At 44.3% G+C, this 21,759-nt stretch overlaps 1 protein-coding gene and 1 long non-coding RNA gene across 2 annotated transcripts in view; both read right to left on the bottom strand.

Annotated features, from left to right (window-relative positions):
* Nucleotides 1-1,454: 1,454 nt before the first annotated feature.
* The window catches only part of LOC129844371 (zinc finger protein 501-like), a 44,665-nt gene continuing 24,360 nt past the window's right edge, over nt 1,455-21,759 (bottom strand). The window contains exons 2-3 of the mRNA XM_055912692.1: nt 4,830-5,075; nt 1,455-4,182 (exon numbers count right to left, since the gene is read on the bottom strand). Of these exons, the coding sequence (XP_055768667.1) occupies nt 3,137-4,182; nt 4,830-5,075 (1,292 nt within the window). The 3' untranslated portion in view covers nt 1,455-3,136. The remainder of the gene's footprint in view (nt 4,183-4,829; nt 5,076-21,759) is intronic.
* Nucleotides 14,114-21,031, bottom strand: LOC129844372 (uncharacterized). The gene is made up of 3 exons (XR_008757938.1): nt 20,964-21,031; nt 19,325-19,510; nt 14,114-14,229 (listed from the first exon to the last, which is right to left on the bottom strand). It is a non-coding gene; the product is annotated as an uncharacterized LOC129844372 (long non-coding RNA).

The following is a 21,759-nucleotide window of genomic DNA, read 5'->3' on the forward strand; positions in this document are numbered from 1 at the left end:
CGTAGACACATAGTTACCCATTGCTTTACAACTAAATAACAAAATGTCACTCGGTCTCTTGGGGTTTATTGAGCCAGAAAGTCATCACATCAGCCACCACAGCTTCCCGGTATTTATTGTCGTCCACCAGGGTGTGTCGGATTTCTTTGAGTTTCTCGTGGACGTAGATTGCCTCCTTCAGTTCATGTAGGAATGCCTCGGTTACCCCGTAAACTCTGGGGATAGACGGCACAAGACCCATAGACTCCGGGGCTCTGACCAGCGATGGTATAAACCTGCAGGACCACAGTCTTTTCACCAGCTCCTCAAAATGGTTGAAGAAGTAGTATCTTGGCGGGTCGTATAGGCACGGATGACGCGCTGGCTGGTTTGATTGATCTCACAACCGATGCATTTTTCTCTTATATATTCTCCAATCACCACGTCTAAAAGTGTGGCTACAGAGGCCTCGATGGTGTCCACAAAAATAGTACTGACTACCCCATCAAACACATCCTCAGGCTGTGTAAATGTAGGGGGTGTCGTGGGTCTCGCCAGGGGGGAGTAGAATGTCGGGCTGCGAGGCATAGAGTCCTTAGGGTCTGGCCCCCATGTCGTATCGGAGTCCTGGTATGCTGTATGAATATTCATGGTGTATGATGAAATGAAGAACTGGAGGCTTTAAGGGCACTCCTTTTATTGTTGAACCAGTCCTTTGGGTATCAGGGCGTGGTTAACGCAGCCGCGTACTTAGTTTTCTTCGGAGGCTGTCCCTTCTGAGGATGTACCTTCTTGGGGCTCCTTTGAATCATAATCCTCAGGATTCGTATATAATATGCACTTCTTTACATGAACAATGCTCTGCCGCTGTTGGCTCTGTACAAAGAGAGCGTCCAACAGCTGTAACATTTTCAATTCCATTAGATCCCAAATTTTAAAAGGAATAAGCATGCGCAACCTAAAATCTCCAGTCAGGCCACCATCACGAATGTTTTGGTTGCGGGTTTCCTCGTTGCTGATATAGAACTCCACGTAGCCACATGGAAGTCCATTCTTTCTTTGTATTTTCACCCTGTGAAATATTCTTCCTGAGGAGTCAGGGGCACTTTCCCAATGGGTCTCGTAGCACGTGAACAAGCTATAACCCTTGGTGATAAGGCTCAGTTCGGGACACACAACCTTGCGAAAAACCATCCAGTCTTCAAGCCCGTAGTCCACTCCTAAAGTCTGGTCTGTATATTCTTCTCCTTCGGCTACCGTATAGAGGTTCACTCTACAGGCCAGGTAATCAAACCGATACCCCCATTGAAGTCCATTAGACATCAGCACTTGATCTTTCAGAGCAGTTGCGGGCGGTATTTGGGTTCTATACACACTTAAAACCGCTTTTTTGGCGCATCGTATATTGTGGCTTGATACTTGGCCCTTTCTCTATGTTTTAACCGAGGTCCTGCTTCCGTTGCTGCTTTGCCACCGATCACAAAATCCATGCTGATTTTTAAAATCTTGTTTAGTGTTCTGGGGGTTCAAACTCTTTGAAATGTTCATCCCCCCCAGTTCAAAGAGGTCCCTAGACATCAATCATCATGACAACTTCAAAGGCATCATATAAATATTGCCGCACTCACTAAGGCGTGAGAACAGGAACAGGATGCCCATATATGGGCATAACCAAGTGATCACTTCCCGCCAGGATGTCCTGACTGGAATGCCCAAATATGGGCATGCACACGTCATCCGGACATAGGGTCATGAATCAAACGTTTGACGTGTGCCGTCTACTTTATTCTCTCTCACACCAAAATTGACAAGGTGCACACTGATCAGTAAAGAGAGGCTAACATTCTATAACGCTCCCTTTCCTCTGCATTATTCTCTCACAGTGAGAAACTATAGGATTACAATAGTGTTCTACACTTTCTTCATTTGATCCAATTCAACGTTGCCAGTTATTTAATGACATGAGAATTAAGTGGAGTGTCTAATCTTAGCTGGTCTGAGAGAACTGATGAGGCTTCTCTCCTTTATGTTTACATTGGTGTCTTTTTAAATGGCCCAATCTGTAGAATCTCTTCCCACAGTCAGCGCAGTGATAAGGCTTCTCTCAAGTGTGTATCCGTTGGTGTGTTTCTACATTGCCCAATTGGGAAAAACTCTTGCCACATTGAGGGCAGAAGTAATGTATACATATACTACCCACCACTGCGACCTGTGCGCTCTCGTTGGCTGGCCCTCGCTTCACACTCGTCGCCAAACCCACTGGCTCCAGGTCATCTACAAGACCCTGCTAGGTAAAGTCCCCCCTTATCTCAGCTCGCTGGTCACCATAGCAACGCCCACCCGTAGCACGCGCTCCAGCAGGTATATCTCTGGTCACCCCCAAAACCAATTCTTCCTTTGGCCGCCTCTCCTTCCAGTTCTCTGCTGCCAATGACTGGAACGAACTACAAAAATCTCTGAAACTGGAAACACTTATCTCCCTCACTAGCTTTAAGCACCAGCTGTCAGAGCAGCTCATAGATTACTGCACCTGTACATAGCCCATCTATAATTTAGCCCAAACAACTACCTCTTTACCTACTGTATTTATTTATTTTGCTCCTTTGCACCCCATTATTTCTCTCTCGACTTTGCACCTTCTTCCACTGCAAACCAACCATTCCAGTGTTTTTTTACTTGCTATATTGTATTTACTTCGCCACCATGGCCTTTTTATATTTTTATTTATTAATATATTTTATTTGCCTTCACCTCCCTTATCTCACCTCACTTGCTCACATTGTATATAGACTTATTTTTCACTGTATTATTGACTGTATGTTTGTTCTACTCCATGTGTAACTATGTGTTGTTGTATGTGTCGAACTGCTTTGCTTTATCTTGGCCAGGTCGCAATTGTAAATGAGAACGTGTTCTCAATTTGCCTACCTGGTTAAATAAAGGTTAAATAATTTTTTTTTTAAAAAGGCTTCTCTCCTTTGTCTTTTCTCTAATGACCTTTAAGCTCAGCTGGTGTTTTAACATTTTCTACAGTCAGATCAGTGGTAAGGCTCCTCTCTTGTTTCCCTTGGTGTCTTTTTAAATGGCACATTCAAGAGAAACACTTTCCAGTCAGAGCAGGAGTAAGGCTTCTCTCCAGTGTGTGTATATGTTCAGATCATTTTAAGGTGTCCGGACGAGAGAAACTTGCCCCACAGTCCGAAAAGGAGTAAGGCTTCTCTCTTTTGTGTATACGTTCATGTTGTTTTAAGGTGCCCAGTTGAGAGAAACTCTTTCCACAGTCAGAGCAGAAGTAAGGCTTCTCTCCTGTGTGTATACGTTCATGTTGTTTTAGGTGGCATGGCCGAGAGAAACTCTTTCCACAGTCAGAGCAGAAGTAAGGCTTCTCTCCTGTGTGTGTTCTCTGATGAACTTTTAGTGCAGTTGATGTTTTGAAGCATTTTCCACATTCAGAGCAGGAGTAAGGCTTCTCTCCTGTGTGTATACGTTCATGTTGTTTTAGGTGGCTTGGTTGAGAGAAACTCTTTCCACAGTCAGAGCAGAAGTAAGGCTTATGTCCTGTGTGTATATGTTCATGTTGTTTTAGGTTGCTTGGTCCAGAGAAACTCTTTCCACAGTCAGAGCAGGAGTAAGGCTTCTCTCCTGTGTGTATATGTTCGTGATGTTTTAAGGTGTTCCGATGAGAGAACCTCTTTCCACAGTCAGAGCAGGAGTAAGGCTTCTCTCCTGTGTGTATATGTTCATGTTGTTTTAAGGTGTCCCGATGAGAGAAACTCTTTCCACAGTCAGAGCAGGAGTAAGGCTTCTCTCCTGTGTGTATATGTTCATGTTGTTTTAAGGTGTACCGATGAGAGAAACTCTTTCCACAGTCAGAGCAGGAGTAAGGCTTCTCTCCTGTGTGTATATGTTCATGTCTTTTTAAGGTGTCCCGATGAGAGAAACTCTTTCCACAGTCAGAGCGGGAGAAATGCTTCTCTCCTCTGTGTGTTCCATGATGAACTTTTAGCGCAGTTGACGTTTTGAAGCATTTTCCACATTCAGAGCAGGAGTAAAGCTTTTCTCCTGTGTGTATTTTTAGGTGTATTTTTAGCTTTGATAGAAATGGGAAAATCTCCTCACAATGTGGGCAGTGGTGAGACCTCTTTGCTCTGTGATCTTCCTGCTGATGCTCTCTGGATGTAGAGAATGTCTCAACATTGTCTCCTGTGTGAACAATATCAGAACAACCAGACAATTGGTGTGATATACATGTCAATCAAATGTATTTTATGAAGCTCTTTTTACATAAGTTGTAACAAAGTCCTTTACAGAAACCAACCCGAAATCCCCAAAGAGCAAGCAATGCAGGTGTAGAAGCACAGTGGCCACGAAAAACTCCCTAGAAAGCAGGAACCTTGGAAGAAACAGAGAGGAACCAGGCTCAAAGGGGTGGCCGGTCCTCTTCTGTCTGTACCGGGTGACATATGTATTCATATCAGTAGGCTGTACAATACAGGGGAATAAAACTATTCTAAAAGTGGGTAAGAGATGAAAGCTAAAAAGGGGCGTGTCATCCTCCACTCACTATCACAAGGGTTAGTAACTACACAGACTCACTTCATAGAACTTTAAAACACTGGCAGTTTGTCTACTTCACTACTTTAGTCTACTCTCTGAGCACTCCAGATAGCTCAGTTAATAAAACAAATGCTGGCAATACTGGTGTCAAACCATGCAAGTGTCAGTAGCATGAAATAACATATACCTTCTCATTGAAACAGTTCATCATGAAACAGTTCTACTGCAACTTTTCATACACAGTGGGAAGTTGGAATGAACAACAAACTTAGTTAGATAGAACCTGCTCTTACCATGATTAACAGATGTCCCAATCTTCTCCTCCTCTTCTTCATCTTTAATGTTGACATTCAGCTCCAGTGTTTGCCTGCAGTCTTCCAGCTTCACTGATGCCATCTCTGGATCCTGCAGTGCAAACTGGGCCCCACTGTCACAATCAGGACCCAGTGACTGTGGGTTTGGACTTAGTGTGGAAGGAGAGAGGCAGGCTGGGTTTGTCCTCACTGTTGATGTTACCGGCCTCAGACTTAATTCTAGTCCTGTAGTAACAATGAGAAACAGACACAAAAAGTTATTGTCTTGACAGTTCTGGCACTTTATTCTCTAAAAATACACTGCTCAAAAAAATAAAGGGAACACTTAACCTCTAACGCCTACCAAACCCGGATCCGGGAGCCCCCCCATCACAAAAGCTGACTAGCATAGCCTAGCCTAAAGTCACAGGGATATCATATAATAAAATGTTCATGAAATCACAAGTCCAAGACACCAAATGAAAGATACAGATCTTGTGAATAAAATAAAATGTTTTACAGGGAAGACAAAATATGTAAATCTATTAGCTAACCACGTTAGCAAAAGACAACTTTTTTTTTTACTCCACCATTTTCTTACTGCATCAGTAGCTATCACAAATTCGGCCAAATAAAGATATAAATAGCCACTAACCAAGAAACAACCTCATCAGATGACAGTCTGATAACATATTTATTGTATAGCATATGTTTTGTTAGAAAAATGTGCATATTTCAGGTATAAATCATAGTTTACCATTGCAGCCACCATCACAAATCGACTAGAATAACTACAGAGAGCAACGTGTATTACCTAATTACTCATCATAAAACATTTCTTAAAAATACACAGCGTACAGCAATTGAAAGACACAGATCTTGTGAATCCAGACAATATTTCAGATGTTCTAAGTGTTTTACAGCGAAAACACAATATAACGTTATATTAGCTTAGCACAGTAGCAAACCAAACAACAGCATTGATTCCAACCAAACATAGCGATAACGTATTCACCACCAAAATTATAATTTTTTCACTAACCTTCTCAGAATTCTTCAGATGACAGGTCTGTAACATCATATTACACAATGCATATAGAGTTTGTTCGAAAATGTCCATATTTAGCAGCACAAATAGTGCTTATACAATGAGAAAAGTTGCCAAGCTCCCCAGAAAATTTCGGGCGCTATCTTGGAGAGTCACCTAGTCTAATCAATAAATAATCATAAACTTGACAAAAAAAATACAGGGTGGACAGCATATGAAAGACAAATTAGTTCTTAATGCAATCGCTGAATTACATTTTTAAAATTAACCTTACTGCGCAATACAGGCTGCGATAACGCAATGCTATACTGCAAGAAATGGCGTCTCATGCATTTTACTTTTAACAACAGAACAATTAATTAACAGCATAAAGACTGCTTACTATTAGGTGAGCTTCAATCCGAATCTTGGGCAAGGTGTCCTTTCTTCAAAACAATCGTCTTTTGGCTGAAAGATGTCCTCTTGTCCAGTCGAATTAGCCGCTAAATGTTAGCCACCCACTGGAGAGGTGCCCAACAAATGGAAGCGCGTCACAAAGAAATCCCAGAAAATCGCAATAAACTGCTATAAGTCGGTTTAAATTAACTACCTTATGATGTCTTTAACACCTATAACGAATAAAAACATGACCGGAGATATAGAAATACTAAAACGAAAGCGTTTGCAGGACGCCATTCTGATGTCTTCATGCGCCAAGCGCACCGTTGAAAAGAACGGTACTTCCTGTTCCACGGTCTAATATAAGGTCCCAGATTGCGCAATCGACTCCATTCAAAGTCTCACCGCTTACTGACATCTAGAGGAAGGCGTATGCAGTGCATGTACCCTCATAGCTTGCATGGGGACTTATAAACTGATCTCAGAACAGGGACCTGGATTTCTGAAATCTCACTCCCTGACAGGAAAAGTGCTACAGAATGAGTTCTGTTTCACTCAGAGAAATAATTCAAACGGTTTTAGAAACTAGAGAGTGTTTTCTATCCAATAGTAATAATAATATGCATATTGTACGAGCAAGAATTGAGTACGAGGCAGTTTAATTTGGCCACTTTTTTCCACTGGTGAAACAGCGCCCCCATATTGACAAGAAGTTAAACACAATGTAACTCCAAGTCAATCACACTTCTGTGAAATCAAACTGTCCACTTAGGAAGCAACACTGATTGACAATAAATTTCACATGCTGTTGTGCAAATGGAATAGACAACAGGTGGAAATTATAGGCAATTAGCAAGACACCCCCAATAAAGGAGTGGTTCTGCAGGTGGTGACCACAGACCACTTCTCAGTTCCTATGCTTCCTGGCTGATGTTTTGGTCACTTTTGAATGCTGCCAGTGTTTTCACTCTAGTGGTAGCATGAGACGGAGTCTACAACCCACACAAGTGGCTCAGGTAGTGCAGCTCATCCAGGATTGCACATCAATGCGAGCTGTGGCAAGAAGGTTTGCTGTGTCTGTCAGCGTAGTGTCCAGAGCATGGAGGCGCTACCAGGAGACAGGCCAGTACATCAGGAGATGTGGAGGCCGTAGGAGGGCAACAACCCAGCAGCAGGACCACTACCTCCGCCTTTGTGCAAGGAGGAGCACTGCCAGAGCCCTGCAAAATGACCTCCAGCAGGCCACAAATGTGCATGTGTCTGCTCAAACGGTCAGAAACAGACTCCATGAGGGTGGTAATGAGGGCCCGACGTCCACAGGTGGGGGTTGTGCTTACAGCCCAACACCGTGCAGGACGTTTGGCATTTGCCAGAGAACACCAAGATTGGCAAATTCGCCATCTGTGCTCTTCACAGATGAAAGCAGGTTCATACTGAGCACATGTGACAGTCTGGAGACGCCGTGGAGAACGTTCTGCTGCCTGCAACATCCTCCAGCATGACCGGTTTGGCGGTGGGTCAGTCATGGTGTGGGGTGGCATTTCTTTGGGGGTCCGCACAGCCCTCCATGTGCTCGCCAGAGGTAGCCTGACTGCCATTAGGTACCGAGATGAGATCCTCAGACCCCTTGTGAGACCATTTGCTGGTGCGGTTGGCCCTGGGTTCCTCCTAATGCAAGACAATGCTAGACCTCATGTGGCTGGAGTGTGTCAGCAGTTCCTGCAAGAGGAAGGCATTGATGCTATGGACTGGCCCGCCCGTTCCCCAGAACTGAATCCAATTGAGCACATCTGGGACATCATGTCTCGCTCCATCCACCAACACCACGTTGCACCACAGACTGTCCAGGAGTTGGCGGATGCTTTAGTCCAGGTCTGGGAGGAGATCCCTCAGGAGACCATCCGCCACCTCATCAGGAGCATGCCCAGGTGTTGTAGGGAGGTCATACAGGTACGTGGCGGCCACACACACTACTGAGCCTCATTTTGACTTGTTTTAAGGACATTACATCAAAGTTGGATCAGCCTGTAGTGTGGTTTTTCTCTTTAAATTTTGAGTGGGACTCCAAATCCAGACCTCCATGGGTTGATAAATTTGATTTCCATTGATCATTTGTGTGTGATTTTGTTGTCAGCACATTCAACTATGTAAAGAAAAAAGTATTTAATAAGAATATTTCATTCAGATCTAGGACGTGTTATTTTAGTGTTCCCTTTATTGTTTTGAGCAGTGTATATTATATGTTCAATTATCTAATTCAGTGCTTGACTTGGACTGAAAAAGGTGCCGGTGCTGTTTATATTTAGGCACAGGAGCTCCACAATACTGTTGAGCTAATATTCTATAAGAGGAACTGTCACGACTTCCGCCGAAGTCGGTCCCTCTCCTTGTTCGGGCGGCGCTCGAAGTCACCGGTCTTCTAGCCATCGCCAATCCATTACATGTTCAGTATTTAACCCTCTGTTTCCCACATGTATGTGTGCGTGTTTGTTCTATGTTGATGGCTGTATCTGACGGCTGGTATTTTGTTGCCGGGCTTTGCATCTACGCCCGTTTATTCGTGGTACCGGTATATTTCACGCACCGTTCTATTGTTTCTATACTGGTGTTTTTTCGTGTATTAAATACCTTGTCCACGCATCTCAACTCTCCTGCGCTTGACTCCTTTTCACCAGTTACCCAAAGCCTTGACAGAAACACGCACCTCAAATGGAGTCAGCAGGAGCAGGTGCCCCTGCAGTAGGGGTCGAGGAGCGAGTCCAGCAGGCCTCTACTATTCCCCAGCATCTCGGCAGCGCCATGGACCGCGTGCTGCACACAATGGAGCGATGGAAGAGAGGAGTTCCTCCATCGTCTCCACCAGCACCACCAGTTTCACCTATAATGACCCCTCCACCTGGTCCCAGTGGGATCCGGCTCGCCCTCCCGAGGGAGTATGATGGTACGGCGGCGGGATGTCAGGGGTTCTTGCTCCAGCTAGAGCTCTACCTGGCAACCGTCCACCTGGCTCCCTCAGGCCGTGAGAGCGTGGCCGTCCTTGTCTCCTGCCTCTCAGGGAAGGCCCTGGAGTGGGCCAACGCCTTATGGATTTCACCCGCCGCTTTCCGGCAGTCTTTGACCACCCGCCTGAGGGTAGAGCGGCGGGTGAACGTCTCGTGCACCTGAGGCAGGGGACGAGGAGCGCACAGGAGTTCATGATGGAAGGACAAGGCCCTAATCGATCACTACCGGTGCAGTTTGCACGAGGACGTCCGTCGGGAGTTGGCCTGCAGGGACACCACTCTCACATTCAAGCAGCTGGCGGACCTGTCCATCCGGCTGGATAACGTGCTGGCTACCCACGGACATCCAGATCGGGGTCTGTCGATTCCATCCCCCATCACCACCGCGCCGACGCCCATGGAGCTGGGAGGTGCTGCACTTAGGGCGACAGGAGGCGGGGCCATTCCATGCACCATCTGTGGCCGCAGAGGGCACACTGCCGGTCGGTGCTGGGGAGATCCTCTGGGAGTCGAGGCAGCAGACAGGGCACTCTCGTGTCACCCCAGGTGAGTCGGCACCAGGCTCACCCAGAGCCCCTGGTTGCTCACATGTTTTTGTTTATTAATTTTCCCCGCATTCCCAGCTTAATTAACTTCTTATGGCTGCAAGGCAAAGTGTTGAGTAGCCAGTGAAATCGTGCCCATTTCAAACGGCCTCCTACTCAAATCTTGCTCGTACAATATGAATATTATTATTCTTTTTGGATAGAAAAGACTTTCTAGTTTCTAAAAGAGTTGGAATTATTTCTCTGAGTGAAACAGAAGTCCTTCTGCAGCACTTTTCCTGACCAGGAAGTAAAATGTCAGAAATCGATGCTCTTTTCAATTTGATGCCTATACATGGTCTTAACACTTAGGAGTCTGCTGACAATCTATACGCCTTCCTATTGGTGTAAAGAGGATGTCAGAGAAGAATTTTTTCTGCTCATCCTGTTCTGTGGTGGAAAAAAACCTATTTCTTTGTCCTGACCGTCCACTTCCGGTACTCTGGAGGAAGTGGGATGGACTTCTGTTTTGCTGCCGTAACGAACGGCTAACGTCTCCGGCTCTAATTTTTTTTGCTACATGTGACCATATCATCGTAATGTATGTTTTTTCAATATAGTTTAATCAGATTATTGAAACTTTATTCGGGAGTTTTGCCGTGTTCCGTCCTCTGACTGTGTTTACGTTGGAGAAATTTATGCCACTACGCTAGTGCCAATGCTAATTGAAGAGGGACATTTGCCATTCTGAACCGAAACAACGACTCATCTGGACAGAGGACACGTTCTTCAACATTCTGATGAAAGATCAGCAAAAGTAAGACCCATTTTATGATGTTATTTCATATATCTGTCGTGCATGTGAATTGCGACACATGGTCCCGTGTGGCTCAGTTGGTAGAGCATGGCGCTTGCAACGCCAGGGTTGTGGGTTCATTCCCCACGGGGGGACCAGGATGAATATGTATGAACTTTCCAATTTGTAAGTTGCTCTGGATAAGAGCGTCAGCTAAATGACTTAAATGTAAATGTAAATGAATTGGCCGTGGGCGCCCAATTATTTCTGTCTATTGTAGCTACGCTAATATAGCGATACATTTTGTTTGCGCTGTAAAACATTTAATAAATCGGAAATATTGTTTAGGAATCCCAAGATGCCTGTCTTTCAATTGCTGCAGACTATGTATTTTTCAGAAATGTTTTATGATGAGTAATTAGCTATTTGACGTTGGTGTCTGTAAATATTATGGCTGCTTTTGGTGCAATTTCGGATTGTAGCTGAAATGTAAACTATGGTTTATACATGAAATATGCAAATTTTTCGAACAAAACATATGCTATACAATAAATATGTTATCAGACTGTCATCTGATGAATTTGTTTCTTGGTTAGTGGCTATTTATATCTTTATTTGGTCGAATTTGTGATAGCACCTGATGGAGTAAGAAACTGATGGAGTTAGAAAAAGCTGTCTTTTGCTAACGTGGTTAGCTAATAGATTTACATATTTTGTCTTCCCTGTAAAACATTTTAAAAATCGGACATGTTGGCTTGATTCACAAGATGTGCACCTTTCATCTGGTGTCTTGGACTTGTTAATGTGTGAAAGTTAAATATTAAAAAAAAAATAGATTTTGAATTTCGCGCCGTGCACTTTGAGCTGGATGTTGTCATAAGTGTACCGTGTCGGGCTGCCCCCGTAAAAGGTTAAGGCGCTCGTAGATTCAGGCGCAGCTGGGAATTTTATTGACAGATCATTTTTAGGGATCCCCATTGTTCCTGTGGATATGCCCTTCCCTGTGCACGCCCTAGATAGTTAGCCCTGACCCTAATGGTCGACTATGGAGGCCACCGCTCCACTTGGCATGGTTACGCAGGAGGGTCACAAGGAGAGAATCAGTCTCTTCCTTATTGATTCTCCTGCGTTTCCCGTGGTGCTGGGCCTACCCTGGTTGGCCTGTCATGACCACACTATTTCGTGGCAACAGACCGCTCTCACGGGGTGGTCACGAAAGTGCTCGGGGAGGTGTTTAGGGGTTTCCATCGGTGCTACTACAGTGGAAAGCCTAGACCAGGTCTCCACCGTGCGCATCCCCTCTGAATATACCGATTTGGCTCTCGCCTTCTGTAAGAAGAAGGCGACTCAATTACCACCCCATCGACGGAGGGATTGTGCGATAAATCTCCTGGTAAACGTAGCACTTCCCAGGAGTCACGTGTATCCCCTGTCGCAAGAGGAGACGGCGGCTATGGAAACATATGTTTCCGAATCTCTGGGGCAGGGGTACATTCTGCCCTCCACGTCACCTGCCTGCTCGAGTTTATTTTTTGTGAAGAAGAAGGATAGAGGTCTGCGCCCGTGTATTGACTATCGAGGCATTAACCAAATCACTGTGAGGTACAGTTACCCGCTACCTCTCATAGCCAGTGCGATCGAGTCAATGCACTGGGCACACTTCTTCACAAAATTGGATCTCAGGAGCGCTTACAACCTGGTGCGTATCCGGGAGGGAGAAGAGTGGAAGACGGCGTTTAGTACCACATCAGGCCATTATGAGTACCTTGTCATGCCATACGGGTTGATGAATGCTACATCAGTCTTCCAATCCTTTGTAGACGAGATTTTCAGGAACCTGCACGGGCAGGGTGTAGTGGTGTATATTGATGACATTCTGATATATTCCGCTACACGCGCCGAGTATGTGTCCTTGGTGCGCAGGGTACTTGGACGACTGTTGGAGTATGACCTGTACGTCAAGGCTGAGAAATGACTGTTCTTCCAGCAGGCCGTCTCCTTCCTAGGGTATCTCATTTCCACATCAGGGGTGGAGATGGAGAGTGACCGCATTTCAGCTGTGCGTAATTGGCCGACTCCCACCACGGTAAAGAAAGTGCAGCGGTTTCTAGGGTTTGCCAACTACTACCGGAGGTTCATCCGTGGCTTTGGTCAGGTAGCAGCTCCCATTACCTCACTGCTGAAGGGGGGACCGGTGCGTTTGCAGTGGTCGGCTGAGGCGGACAGGGCTTTTGGTCACCTGAGGGCTCTGTTTACCTCGGCTCCCGTGCTGGCTCATCCGGATCCCTCTTTGGCGTTCATAGTGGAGGTGGACGCGGGTCCGAGGCTGGGTTAGGACCCGTGCTCTCTCATCGCTCAGGTACGCCACCAAAGCGCCGCCCCTGTGCCTTCTTTTCGAAGAAGCTCAGCCTGGTGGAGTGAAACTGTGACGTGGGGGATTGGGAGCTGTTGGCTGTCGTCAAGACCTTGAAGGCGTGGAGACATTGGCTTGAGGGGGCTAAACACCCTTTTCTCATCTGGACTGACCACCGCAATCTGGAGTACATCCGGGCGGCGAGGAGACTGAACCCTCGCCAGGCAAGGTGGGCCATGTTCTTTACCCATTTTGTTTTCAACCTGTCCTACAGACCAGGTTCCCAGAACGCTAAGGCAGACGCACTGTCCTGGATGTATGACACGGAGGAGCGGTCCATGGATAACAATCCCATACTCGCGGCCTCTTGCTCCGGTAGTGTGGGAGCTGGACGCGGACATCGAGCGGGCGTTACGTGCAGAGCCCACTCCCCCCAGTGTCCAGCTGGGCATCTGTACATTCCGTCTGCTGTCCGCGACCGTTTGATCTATTGGACCCACACGTCACCCGCCTCTGGCCATCCGGGTATCGGCCGGACAGTGCGTTGTCTCAGTGGGAAGTACTGGTGGTCCACCTTGGCTAAGGACGTGAGGGTTTATGCTTCCTCCTGCTCGGTGTGTGCCCAGTGCAAGGCTCCCAGGCACCTGCCCAGAGGGAAGTTACAACCCTTACCCATTCCACAACAGCCGTGGTCGCACCTGTCGGTGGACATCCTAACGGATCTTCCTCCCTCACAGGGGAACACCACGATCCTGGCCCTGGTGGATCGGTTTTCTAAGTCCTGCCGTCTCCTCCCTTTGCCCGGTCTCCCTACGGCCCATAGTATCTGATCGAGGTCCCCGGTGACGGTCGACGTCACCGGTATTCTAGCTATCGCCGATCCACTTTCATTTTCCATTTGTTTTGTCTTTGTTTTTTTCACACCTGGTTTCAATTCCCCCATTACAGATTCAGTATTTAACCCTCTGTTTCACACATGTATGTGTGCGTGTTTGTTCTATGTTGATGACTGTATCTGACGGCTGGTATTTTGTTGCCGAGCTTTGTATGAACGCCCGTTTATTCGTTGTACCGGTATATTTCACGGACCGTTGTATCGTTTCTATACTGGTGTTTTTTCGTGTATTAAATACGATGTCCACGCATCTCAACTCTCCGGCGCCTGACTCCTTTTCACCAGTTACCCAAAGCCTTGACAGGAACATGAGCTCAAACAGTAGACATTTGAAGTGCCGGTTCTCAGCTCCAGTGAGCTCCTGTCCAAGTCAAGCACTGATCTCATTTCAATGGATCAGGTAGCTAAGCATTGACAACAAAACATTAATTCATTCATATTACACAAAGTACACACTTTAAAATTAGTCTACACAAAGAAAGTGCACTTAAACTAAAGTAGATTTCCCAAATTCACATAAATGGCAAAAAAACATTTAGTACAAGTTTAGTTTTAGCCACGACTGCATGGCCATGCACGCCTCCAACTCAATCATCAAGTTTACAGACGACACTACAGTGGCAGGCTTGATTACCAACAACGACGAGACGGCCTACAGGGAGGAGGGCCCTCGGAGTGTGGTGTCAGGAAAATAACCTCACACTCAATGTCAACAAAACAAAGGAGATGATCGTGGACTTCAGGAAACAGCAGAGGGAGCACCCCCCTATCCATATCGACGGGACAGTAGTGGAGAGGGTGGAAAGTTTTAAGTTCCTCGGCGTAAACATCACGGACAAACTGAATTGGCCCACCCACACAGACAGCGTGGTGAAGAAGGCGCAGCAGCGCCTCTTCAACCTCAGGAGGCTGAAAAAATTTGGCTTGTCACCAAAAGCACTCACAAACTTTTACAGATGCACAATCGAGAGCATCCTGTCGGGCTGTATCACCGCCTGGTACGGCAACTGCTCCGCCCACAACCGTAAGGCTCTCCAGAGGGTAGTGAGGTCTGCACAACGCATCACCGGGGGCAAACTACCTGCCCTCCAGCACACCTACACCACCCGATGTCACAGGAAGGCCATAAAGATCATCAAGGACAACAACCACCCGAGCCACTGCCTGTTCACCCCGCTATCATCCAGAAGGTCTGCACAACGCATCACCGGGGGCAAACTACCTGCCCTCCAGCACACCTACACCACCCGATGTCACAGGAAGGCCATAAAGATCATCAAGGACAACAACCACCCGAGCCACTGCCTGTTCACCCCGCTATCATCCAGAAGGTCAGTACAGGTGCATCAAAGCAGGGACCGAGAGACTGAAAAACAGCTTCTATCTCAAGGCCATCAGACTGTTAAACAGCCATCACTAACATTGAGTGGCTGCTGCCAACATACTGACTCAACTCCAGCCACTTAAATAATGTAAAAATGGATGTAAAAAATGTATCACTAGCCACTTTAAACAATGCCACTTCATATAATGTTTACACACCCTACATTACTCATCTCATATGTATATACTGTACTCTATACCATCTACTGCATCTTGCCATCTTGATGTAATACATGTCACTAGCCACTTTAAACAATGCCACTTTTATATGTTTACATACCCTACATTACTCATCTCATATGTATATACTGTACTCGATTACCATCTACTGTATCTTGCCTATGCCGTTCTGTACCATCACTCATTCATATATTTTTATGTACATATTCTTTCATTCCTTTACACTTGTATAAGGTAGTTGTATAAGGTAGTTGTTGTGAAATTGTTAAGATTACTCGTTGGATATTACTGCATTGTCGGAACTAGAAGCGCAAGCATTTCGCTACACTCGCATTAACATCTGCTAACCATGTGTATGTGACAAATAAAAGTTGATTTGTATCATTGCCTGGAGGAATGTGCTGAAATACAAACGTTTTGGAGCTCAGTACTGTGCTATATCTCTGAGATGACCTTTACCCCAATACCACTAATCCCGAAACTAGTGGCCCACAATTGGCCCAGTGTAGTCCGGGTTAGGCCGTCATTGTAAAAAATAATTTGTTCTTAACCAATTTGCCTAGTTAAATAAAGGTTCAATAAAAAATAAAATAAACACTGCAGAAATGTTTTGGTACCCTCCCCCAGATCTGTGCCTCGACATAATCCTTTCATGGAGCTCTACGGACAATTGTGTCTGAATGTTATTACAGATGTAGAGAACCGATAATCATTACATTTAGCTTCAAAATAGTACTGCAACCGTAAAAATTGTCTCTCTCTGCTGCACCCGCACTGCCTGCACTGAAGTCCGTTGATGCAGACTGACTGGGCACCGCCATTTTACCAGCTTGTGAATTTTTCCTTTCATGGAGCTCTACGGACAATCCCGTCGACCTCATGGCTTGGTTTTTGCTCTGACATGCACTGTCAAATGTGGGACCTTATATAGACAGGTGTGTGCCTTTCCAAATCATGTCCAATCAATTGAATTTACCACAAGTGGACTCCAATCAAGTTGTAGAAACATCTCTATCTTTTATTTATGTAATCAATTTTAGAATAAGGCTGTAACGTAACAAAACGTGGAAAAAGTCAAGGGGTCTAAATACTTTTCTGAATGGGAGAGGGGATACCTAGTCTGTTGTACAACTGAATGCATTCAACTGAAATGTGTCTTCCGCATTTAACCTAACCCCTCTGAATCAGAGAGGTGCAGGGGGCTGCCATAATCGACATTCACGTCTTCGGTGCCCCGGGAACAGTGGCTTAACTGCCTTGCTCAGGGGCAGAATTACATTTTTACCTTGTCAGCTCGGGGATTCAATCCAGCAACCTTTCGGTTACTGTCCCAACACTCTAATGCAAAAGGGGAATAAAACTATTCTAAAAGTATCTCATAAGTCAAGAACATTATGACCTATATCATCCTCCACTCACTATCACAAGGGTTAGTAACTACACAGACTCATTTCATATAACTTTAAAACACTGGTAGTTTGTCCACTTCACTTCTTTAGTCTACTCTCTGATCACTCCAGATCGCCAAGTGAATAAAACAATGCTGACAATACTGGTGTCAAACCATGCAAGTGTCAGTAGTAGTGATGCACCGATATGACATTTTTGGCCCATACCGATATCCGATATTTTCCTTGACAAAAGAAAAACAGCTACCGATACCCGATATTGACATTTTCTGCGGCCTTTTATGCATTTTAGTACAGTTAAATAGTTAACACACACACACACACACAAACACACACATGGACACAGCAGTCTAAGGCACAGCATCTCAGTGCATCTCAGATTTGAGATGCACAGATTTGAACCAGGACTACAGTCCCTGGTTCAAATCCTGGCTGTATCACATCCGGCCGTGATTGGGCGGCGCACAACTGGCCTAGCGTCGTCCGGGTTTGGCCGGGGTAGGCCATCATTGTAAATTAGAATTTGTTATTAACTGACTTGCCTAGTTAAATAAAAGGTTACACAAACACACCAAAAAGTTAATTTGTCGGCATTTCCATACGTCCCCATTACCAATAAAACATAATCAAAACCTATTTCCTCACTTACTTGCTGTGCTGTTTCCTTGTTCATTTGTTCAGTCGTTTCATTCTCAACCAGGATTTCTATGGAATGCCGTTTGGGTCTTTGCGTGTCAAAAAATAAGCTTGTTGACCAATCAGAACCTGAATATGACTGCCCGTCACATAATAATTTTACGCGGTCATACATTTTTTACGTAGTTATTACACATTGATTACACAATCACATTTCATATGTCAACGATTCATCAATACGTATGCTATGATGCTGGTCATAAAAAAAGCTAGCTAACTCATGGATGCAAACAATGTTCTTCCCCAAAAACATCGCAAACCGACATTATCTGTTTCAGTAGCTATAGTCAGGTAGCTAACTATATAGCTAGGTGTCATCATCTAAATTAACCCTAATTTATAAGACAGTTCTTATTTGATTAATGGTGGTCGGACCCATCTATGTGAAACTAGCCACAATAAGGATTAACCACAATAGTGGAATTTGCAGTTAGCCTTCAAAGTAAAGGTAGGGCATAATTCTACTATTTGTATTCATTTGCATCACTGTCAATGACATACTTTTATTTTGAAAACAAACAGCAAATTCCACTTTTGTGCCTAATCCTTATTGTGGCTAGCTTCACAACACATAACCCGGTATGGTCGAGCGTCACTAGCCAGATGAAGCTAGTTGGCTGCTTATAACGGAAGCTTTGGGCAACAGGGTTAAGTAGCTGGCTAACTGTTTATTTTCATGAACTGAAGTTCAATTTCAATAGGCGAACAACAAGTTGCAACCTAGCTATTGTTTTCAGGCTGGTTGTATTGGTGCTAACGTAAACTCGGACATTGCCTTGGTCCGTACAATTGCCCTTATTTTAGCGCCCCAAAAACGTAATACTTCCAGATCAACTGTAATGTCAATACCATTGTAAAGCACAATTTGAAGGTTTGTGTCGAATTTGAATAGGGTTTTTAGGGCGGTGCTAAAGTGATCTTAGAAGTAAACAGCGGCTTCGAGATTGATGATCGCATGCAATGATGACGCAAAAAATGACTAGGTATCCCCCCTTACCCCCATCACTGTCCATTTCTTGTTTTTAAATGATGAGAGAAGTGCTACACCTGGTGGAGAGAGATTGTAAGACAGAAATAGTTGCTTTATGCGTGCTGTTCGTTACGGCATGACACGTCACGATGTAACAGAGGGTCAGTTTTTTCAACTTTTCTCCAGTACTATAGAGCCATTACCATGTCGATCAACGCTTGAATAGAAACGTAGTTCACACCCCAGATTTTGAAGTCAACACAGTGTTGTGACATGACCCTCTGTTACATCGTGACGTGTCATGCCGTACAGTCCCATTAGTTTTCTTTGCAGCCTCGTTTGAATGTTGCGGTTGCGCACATTTGTACGGAATGGGGTGAGATTACGTTAGTGTGTACCGGTGCTTGACCAGTCGGAGTCGGCGAAAGCCAACATCACCCACGACAGAGAACGGTTGATTGTCAAGGGCAATTAATTCCATTTCTTGGCTTTAATGGATTTTGCCTTTGAGTTGTCTCAGCTGAAATGTTCTTACTCTTTCAAATAACTGCTCGATCCACACAGCAGACATGGTGGGCTAGGGATAGGAATGCTGTGTCGCAAAACTTTACGCAAGTTCATTACGTCCTGTACCTACGTTATATAGGTAGGTATTTACATCAGCTTTGACCGGTTTTGCACATCAGCGTTAAACTAGACATCTGATATGTTCACCGATATATTGTGTATCCCTAGTCAGTGGCATGAAATAACATCTACCTTCTCATTGAAACAGTTCATAATGAAACAGTTCTACAGCAACTTTTCATACACAGTGGGAAGTTGGAATGAAAAACACACAAACTTAGAACGTGCTCTTACCATGAGAAACAGATTTTCTGTTTTAATTTTGGCATTCAGTTCCAGTGTTTGACTGCAGTCTTCCAGCTTCACTGATGCTATCTCTTGATCCTGCAGTTCAAAATGGGCTCCACTGTCACAATCAGGACCCAGTGACTGTAGGTTTTGACTCAGTGTGGAAGGAGAGTGTCGTGGAAATACCGGAGCCTGTGAGTTCAAAAAGACTTTATTACAAAGTAATAGAACCCGAGCTGGTTCATGAAGCAAGTGTCTTTCCAACCTTGGCATACACTTTTTTTTTTTTTTTTTTTTTTAATAGTTTTCCTCCTTACGTCACACATATAAGTGACTCCTCTTTATGTTAATGATTCATCCCCTCTGGCATTTAGCCACCCTTATCTTTTTGCCTTGCACTAACTTTAGCTTGGTTTCACATTAGAGCATAGATTCCATTCATAGCAATGGTACAAAAATAAACAGATATGCACACTCCCAAGACAGGTGAATGTAGGGCATAGATTCCATTCCTGGCATAACCATAGCAACAGTAAACATGAAGCCATAGCATTGGTTAAAAAATAAACAGACACACCCACTCTCAAGACAGGTGCATGTTTAATGGTGCCTAATGACCTAGACACACATATAGAGTTAACTTATTCTGCTGACTACTCTAAGATGTATAATGTGCACACATTTACTGGAAAATTCCCAATAAGAGGCAGGTTGGGTCTGTCCTCACTGTTGATGTTACCAGCCTCAGGCTTAATCTGAGTCGGTCTGTAGTAATAAATAGAAACGGATACAAAAGTTACTCTTGACAGTTCTGGCACTTTCTTTATTCTCTATAAGAGGAACATGAGCTCAAGCAGTAGAAATTTGAGGTGCTGGTACTCAGCTCCAGTGAGCTTCTGCCCAATTCAAGCACTGATCTAATTTCAATAGATCTGATAGCTAAGCATTGACAACAAAACATGAATTCATTCACATTAGACAAAGTATACACTTTAAATTAGGCTACAGAACTTAATCTATAGTAGATTTCTGAATTCACATAAATGACTCAAAAAAACATTTAGTACAAGGTTGCAGTATGTTTTAGGCAGCACTATGTACTATTTTCCTGAATAACCTTGTCTTCACTGTATTATTTCGACCAAAAACCAATAGTATTTCCGTTCACACCATAGTAACATTTATAGATAGACAGAAACAACTGAATGTTTCAATATTAGTACACATGTTGAAAACTGCTAGTCATTACATTTAGCTCCAAAATGGTAGTGCAACCGTAAAATGGTCTCTCTCTGCGGCACCCTCACTGCCTGGACTGAAGTCCGTTGATGCAGACCGAGTGGGAGCCGCCATTTTACCAGCTCGTGAATTTTAACGTTACACAAAACCAAAAACGACATGTAAAACGAACCCAGAAATCTCAAATTATTTTATCCTTTATGAAATTACCTTGACGAAATGATATACATCCACTCAGACTAACCCAGAGTATCTATGTCACTTGTAAAAAAATTAATAAAAAGTGATCACGTTCACTCACGCGGTTTGGACCATTTTTTTTTTAACCAAACGTGATAACTTGACGTATTTGTTACCTAGCATGTTATGACATGTTCTTTCGATATTAAAACGTGCTATTACATACCAGTAGTAATACATTTGAAACGGACACAGAAGTTGTCGTCTCGACTGCACAATTCTGGCGTATCCTTTATTGTGAAGAATGATGTGCGCCCGCGCGGAACTTCCTGTTCCCGCACTACCAGTTTCTAAACCCAGAGACGCAAACAACGCGAGACTTCAGAGAACTTGTGAAGCGGACCAAGCCGGGGTTTGAGAAGTCAATGAGAGAAGTGAACAATTCTGATACTTTTGCAGTGGTTAATGGGGATCCTAATAAATACCAAAAATATTCAGTGGGCACACACTTTGAAACATGGCCATTCTTTTATCAATTTCATAACTGCAGTGGTTTATTCACAATCGCTCTCACTGCGTATCTTACATATCGCAGCATCACATGAGTAGGCAGACACTCTTCACTCTTCCAACGAAAACTCCAGATATAACACATTTTATCGGTGCCCTGCTCCGAAAAACAATGCTCTCTGCTTCAGCTCTTCTGAGACGCATCAAACCAAAACTGGTCACTCTGACTGACTCTACCTTTCCTAATGCCTCCTTTACCATTTAAAAAAAAAAAAAAAATTATTTAACCTTTATTTAACCAGGTAGGCAAATTGAGAACACGTTCTCATTTACAATTGCGACCTGGCCAAGATAAAGCAAAGCAGTTCGACACATACAACAACACATAGTTACACATGGAGTAAGACAAACATATAGTCAATAATACAGTGAAAAAAATAAGTCTATATACAATGAGAGCAAGTGAGGTGAGATAAGGGAGGTGAAGGCAAACAAATATATGTATAAATAAA

Source organism: Salvelinus fontinalis, unplaced genomic scaffold (assembly GCF_029448725.1).
Source record: "Salvelinus fontinalis isolate EN_2023a unplaced genomic scaffold, ASM2944872v1 scaffold_0200, whole genome shotgun sequence".
Taxonomy (NCBI): Eukaryota; Metazoa; Chordata; class Actinopteri; order Salmoniformes; family Salmonidae; genus Salvelinus; species Salvelinus fontinalis.